General features: G+C 40.4%; 1 protein-coding gene across 1 annotated transcript; it reads left to right on the top strand.

The window, feature by feature from the left end:
• The first annotated feature begins 502 nt into the window (after positions 1-502).
• On the top strand, positions 503-5087 carry LOC115375463 (homeobox protein engrailed-2b-like). The gene is made up of 2 exons (XM_030074862.1): positions 503-989; positions 4771-5087. Exons 1-2 carry the CDS (start codon positions 503-505, stop codon positions 5085-5087), a joined length of 804 nt encoding a protein of 267 aa, XP_029930722.1.
• The last annotated feature ends 1368 nt before the right edge of the window (positions 5088-6455 follow it).

Raw genomic sequence — 6455 nt, 5'->3', positions numbered from 1 at the left:
CGTGTCTGAGAAACCCGTAGTACAACGTCATCAGAAAACCCCGCAGCCAATCAGAAATGAGAACCAAAATCCGTAGTGAAAGTATTTGAGCGGCGTCTTTATCAGCGTAGTTTTAGTGCTGCTGGAAGCATCAATATTTGTGTGTAGGGATCAGGAAAAATAAACTAGAGTGTTTTTCCAATTCATTTCAGCCTTTCAAATGATACAGGCTGCACTATTTGAACACCCAGCTCAGCCATGAGGATTAATAGACCTACCAGAAACTGAAGCATGATTTTTCTTTGTCAAAATCATAAGAGGCGGGTTTTCAGAACACAAACAATATAAGCTGCACTGGCGTTTTTTTTTATTTTTCTTTTGCGTTTTTGACCGAAAACATAGCAGTGCAGAGATAAAAAAAAAAAAAAAAAAGTGAACCAGAAGCCTTACAACAGTGGAATTACTACTTGGTGAAGCAGAGAGAGACAGGTGTTGAAAGTGAGTCCTATCAGGCTGCATCATTATGGAAGAAAATGCTCGCCGAGACCCAGAGCGCCCAGAGGACTCCGGCGACGAGTCAAACCGAGCCATTCTGCCTCTCCTCCAGCCACCTGGCAACCAGCAGCCCCACAGGATCACCAACTTTTACATCGACAACATCTTAAGACCGGACTTCGGGCGCAAGAGGAAAGATGGGACTTTCATCCGGGAGGAAGACAGCCTGGGAGTAATCCTGCGAAGGGAGGACCTGCCTGGGAGAAGAGCTTCCAAAACTGGCAACCCGCAGCAGGGTGGAGCAGAGGGTGAGGAGGGCGCAGAGGCATCCGAGGACCAGCATCCGGACACAGAGGGCAAAAAAGCTGAACTTGTAGCCGGTGATGGTGCAGTGAAAGTCCGGGGGGACGGCGGGGACCGGTGCCACAGCCCCCAGGCCAGCTCGACCGCAGCCAAGCCGATGCTTTGGCCGGCCTGGGTCTATTGTACCCGCTACTCAGACCGTCCTTCATCAGGTTGGTGGCAAAACGTTTATATATTCTTACGCCAATCTGGTTTATAGTGGATAGTGAAAAAAGCAAAAACAAGACAAATTAAAACTATTTTTCCATTATTATTATTATTATTATTAGGCTCCAGAGATGGTTTAATACCCGAATAGTAGAAAATCTCCAGCTCCCTCTCTCATCATTAATAAAGCAAAGCAGAGAAAAGTAGATTGCCTTAATTTTCATGTTTACAAATGGGACCATGTGATCTTTAAGGAAAATAAATAAATAAATAGATGCAGGAAATAATAACATTGGAATCGGAACATTTTGCATTTCCTTTTATATGGATATTTCGTGAATAGACTAATCGTTTACCGTCAATTTCTGTTTGATAGAGACATTACGACTGCAATTGACAATTCAGTTATTACTCAGACATAAATGTTACAAACGTTACTATTTCCAACTTTAAAAAATTATATTAATCTTCTTGGAAAATGTATTTTCTGTGGCCCAGTTTTTCTCAAGCAAAAATTGGAAACTAATCCGATATGGTCTTAGAGAAAGTCGATCTATTTGGCTACAAAATCAAGATAAAGTCGACAAGCTGCCTGAAAAGTGCTCTGAAATATCAAATAAGTTGAAGGCTGTAAAGTGGAAAAGCACAAGTAAAACCAAGTTTAACGCCATTGTTCCTCACTCCTCTTTGTTAATATTCAATTAGCATATTTTTTGACAATGGGAGGGAGTCTAAAAAGTGAGGGCTGTATATCCCAAAAGAAAGATGAATTAGATCTGAAATGCATAACAACATAAGTTCAAAGGTTTTCTAGCCATCAACAAAACAAAATTCAATTTTGTCAACATTGATGTTATTATAAGTTATTCATTTGATTTCAGGTACTGCACATTAAATCTAGACTGTTAACCACCGTGCAGCGTTTATTTTTTTCCTTCACCCGTGTCTTTATCGTGTTGTTCAAAATGTATTGTTTTATATAAGCATCTAAATACTTCTACATCTATTTGATCAATTACGTAAAAAAGTTTGCTTTGCGTTGGGCTACGTATGCGTTCAAAGCTTGGTCCAGAGGGCTGGGCTTTTTTTCTTTTGTCTTTTGTATTTAGAAATGCATAAAGCTTTTAAATCATGTCGCTGAGGGAACAAACAGCTTCCAGACGAGAGAAGCGTGTGTTTGGTATCGAAGGGGCGTTTGGAGTCGGTCAAAACGAGATGAAAATAGTCAGGGACCTTGTTTTTATTGTTGTGTCGACACACACACAAAAAAAGTTTCCATCGTGGTCCAGGCCCAAGTTTATGGAAATGACCACAATGGGCCTTCAGAGAGGTAATAGGGAGAGTGCATCTTATTCTTTACTAAAATATACAGAATCTATTTATGTAAATAAATATGATACAACACGGAGCCTATATTTAAACTACAGGGTATATAACTATATATGATAAGTGTGATAAGTGTGTATATAATTTTAAAAAGTGTAGAACTAGCATAGAGCTTTTATCGAAACAATTGCTATAATTATTATTTACATAAACAATAATATATAGCCTAGTAGCAGTATATATTTGAACTCTGCTTGCTTTTATAGCGACATTTGGTTTGTTTACCGGTGTTTTTACACTTAAAGAGAACCGAAACTGTTTTCCTAACTACTCCATCGCTCCATCCATTCCTAATTTGTGTGATTCCCCCTTACGATATTATAGTATGAGCAAAAGATATAATCATCTCGTCTTTTTAAGAAACTACTTTTTTTAAAAAAATGTTTGTTCCTATGGTAACAAGGAGGGAAAGAGGCGCCTAATGCCTCCCCCCAAATCCTTCATCTCATCCTAACCCCACCCCCCATCTGCTCCCATCCTCCTCCTCCTCCTCCTCCTCTTCCCTTTCCCACTATAGCATAAATGCAAGAGCAGTGGTTGAGTTGGTAGGACATCCAGACATCCTGCAGTCTGATGAGCTGTTGTTGTAGCCTACTAACCACTGTTTAACCCCAATTAATGTCAGCTATAGGCTATGTAACCTAAACTGAATCACGGCTTCTCAATTATTTTCATGTTCCAGATCCCCAAATCCATCCAAATTATAGGGGCCTAAACTTTCATTTGATCAGATTTGATCCAAGGGATCCTCATGTGTTTCTTGGAATGATAAGGTTCTATTATCTGATAGTTAAGTACTGAATGATCTGACATCCCAGCTAGTAAAAACTGTTAAACTTGGTATCTGTTTGGCCTCAAACGGCTTTATACGAATAAAACAAACAAACAAACAAACAAAAAACTGTTCTGCAATAGGCCTACTGAATGACATAATATGAGACTAATCCTCTGTAATGATGACAACAACAGCAATAATGAGAATAATAAGAATAATAAATCAGATAAAACCTCACAATTCCATGCTCACAACATGAGAAGATTTGAATAGTGGTGAGTAAAAACTGAGACTAAAGTATCATTATTATTCGTGTTCTCTAAGAGGGTTTATTTCAAGTTAATTTAACTATCCATCATTTTGCTGGAGGCCACCTAGGCCTTGCTCAATGGACACTGGAAGTTCTCCAGGACCCTTGGCAGTCCCCTGATGTCCACTTTGAGAATCACTAACCTATACAGGCCAGGAGGACCAGTTAAGATACAGTGTGGTTCTTAAACACTGCATGTCAGGGGTTCGTCATTCATTTCTTCCTTTCCCAGAAGATGTTTTTTCATAGCATCATAAATATTTCTTATTTTGCAGTGGTTATCTAAGTGCAGTCTGGGGACTTACAAGAGTCCTTGAGGGTGCTATGTGAGGCCTTGAGGACTTAGCAGTGATCCTTCAGAAGGATCCACAAAGTCCTTGAGAGGGTTCCAGGCATCCTTGAAGGGATTCCAGGGTTCAACAGCAAAAAGTAAGCAACAGCAGGCCCATATAATTTACTATATGTTCTCAGTGTGCACAAATGATTAGCCTAATTGTAAACCTAGGTTTAATTCTCCCCACTATTACCTGCACAATACAACCAGCTCAATATGAATCAACAACAACAAAAATTCCAGATGGCTTTGATGAGGAGGATGGAGGGCTCAGGGTCCTGTTGTGTGTTTGTGTCTCAATGGGAACAAGAACCCTCCTGCTTAAGAACCATTTTTATTACCTTCATAACACACACAGAAAAATGGATGTGCCAACTGGAAGATGGCTCTTCAGAGTGATGCTAACCTTTTTCTGGTTCCACAAATAACTTTTCAGGCTGAGACTTCAAAAAAAAAAAAAAAAAAAAAAAAATTCTTAATGATTCAAAGGTGTTTCAAAGAGACATAAAAACAGTTCTTTGAGAAGCCAGCAATGGTTCATCAGTGAAGAGACAAGAGAATTATACCTGGAAATAGCAGTTAATTCCCATTTCTTAAAGGAAAAATGTTTAGAAGGTGCCAACTTGAATGGATGAATGGAAAATACTTCTTAATAGTTGTGTTGTACAAACTATTTTGCTTTCTTAAAAAAATCTCAACAAAAACTTTTTCAAAATAGTTCTTGGTGGAGACAGTTGGTAAAATTAGGATTTTTTTTTTCAATGTGAAAGACCATCCACTACACTAAGTGCTTCTTTCATAGGCTATTATGGTTCTTCATGGAGCCAGTCTTTTACAGAGCCAATTTAAAACAACTACAATGTTTTTTTTTTTTTTCTGTGTGTGTGGTTTGAGAGGCCTCAAAAGGCTATAAGCATTACTTATCCCTAACCATTGGTTGCCATTTTTTGCCCTCCTCCTCACCACTCCCCGTCACCCAAGGGCCCAGATCCCGTAAACCAAAGAAGGCGCCGACCCCCAGTAAGGAAGACAAACGGCCCCGGACGGCCTTCACCGCCGAGCAGCTCCATCGGTTAAAGACTGAATTCCAGACCAACCGGTACCTGACCGAGCAGAGGAGGCAGAGCCTGGCCCGGGAGCTTGGTCTCAACGAGTCTCAGATCAAAATCTGGTTTCAGAACAAACGGGCGAAAATCAAGAAGGCCTCCGGTAATAAGAACTCTCTGGCGCTGCACCTCATGGCCCAGGGACTGTACAACCACACCACGGCCAAGGACGACAAGTCGGACAGCGACTAGCGGATGGACGACAGGGAGGGCGGGGTGGCGGGGGTCTGAATCATGCAATAAAACCACTTCAATACCAGCATTCATATTTAAAACTCCATCGGAGCCGACGTTATGCTATTTGGTTCCTGTTTTTCCAGGAGGCAGAGAGTTTGTTTGTCCTATGTGTTCTCAGGGCTGTAGTCTAGTCACCGTGTAGTCAAATCTGGCACTGTGTTCCAGTCCAAGTCGCAAATTACCAACGTCTAGGTCATAATTCCAACCTCCAACCTCTGTGCGCTCCAGTGGGCCTGCTGTGGAAGAAAAACAACGCAGGGATGCCCTGTTTTTTTCTTCGCTAAATTAAATAGGCTACCGCTCTCCATGCAGTATCTGATGTCATGCCAATAATCCCAAAATCAACACTCACCAAGCGCCAAATAAATGAGAGCAATTGTTATAGATAAATTCACCTATCGCCACACAGGCTAGTCACTTTTGACCGGATAACGTCTGAACATTTGAATTTCTCTTTTCCATTATTGCGCTTACCGGTGTTGCTTAGACCAGCAACAAACTTGACCCATTATAAATGCAAATTTAGAATATTTAGAATAAACACACATAGGCTAACGACTGCTACAATTTCCATACACAAATAGCACATATATTTCTATGAATAGTAAATATTTTGGCTGGTTTGGTTGGCATTTTTTTTTTTTTTTTGTTGTTGTTTGTTTGTTTTGTTTTGTTTGTTTTACCAACCAAAAATAAGGTGAGGACAAAAGCATTTCGGCCATTGTTAATGATAGCTATTTGGCATCAATAGTTACCATAAAATGTTGATAGCGGTAGCCTGTGTATAACTTGACATTCTAAACCACTGCCACACAGGTGTTTTGATAGATTTCAGATAATGTCGGCATACAGCCGGTGGGTGTTTTTGAGGATTTAAAAAATAAATGTAGGGTACTAGCTACATTATGAACGTTGCAGTAGCCATATTGACGTGACGTCAGATAACTGCATATCAGGCACCTTGAGGTTGTGAATCCTTGTCCTAGTTTTTTTTTTTTTTTTTTTTTTTTTCCTACGGAGGTTTAAGGCGAAGTAGGATAACAAATGATGACTTTCTGGGATGGATAAGTCCAGAGCCAGTGGATCTCTTGTCAAAAGCAAGTCCAGAGGGGGTCCAGACCGAGCTAACCACGGTCAGAGCAAATAGAGATAAAAGGGCATTAAACAGTGAGCTATACATGTCTGTGTAAATGTTTTTAAAACGGTCAGCAGAGATGTACGCTAGCTCTGTGTGCTGGAGCTGTGGAATAAACCTTCAACACACAAGTAGGCCAGCTAATCAGTGCCAGAGAGCCAAGCTACCTACTGGTCCAGACAGGTGGA

This window comes from Myripristis murdjan, chromosome 17, assembly GCF_902150065.1.
Source record: "Myripristis murdjan chromosome 17, fMyrMur1.1, whole genome shotgun sequence".
In the NCBI taxonomy this organism is placed as follows: domain Eukaryota; kingdom Metazoa; phylum Chordata; class Actinopteri; order Holocentriformes; family Holocentridae; genus Myripristis; species Myripristis murdjan.
This window is presented reverse-complemented; position numbering and strand designations above follow the sequence as displayed.

What these genes read in the sequence shown, in the direction of transcription:
- LOC115375463 (XM_030074862.1), top strand. Translation starts at nt 503, where the DNA reads ATGGAAGAAAATGCTCGCCGAGACCCAGAGCGCCCAGAGGACTCCGGC. An exon ending in CTCAGACCGTCCTTCATCAG is followed by an intron (nt 990 to 4,770) that starts GTTGGTGGCAAA and finishes CCGTCACCCAAG; the next exon opens with GGCCCAGATCCCGTAAACCA.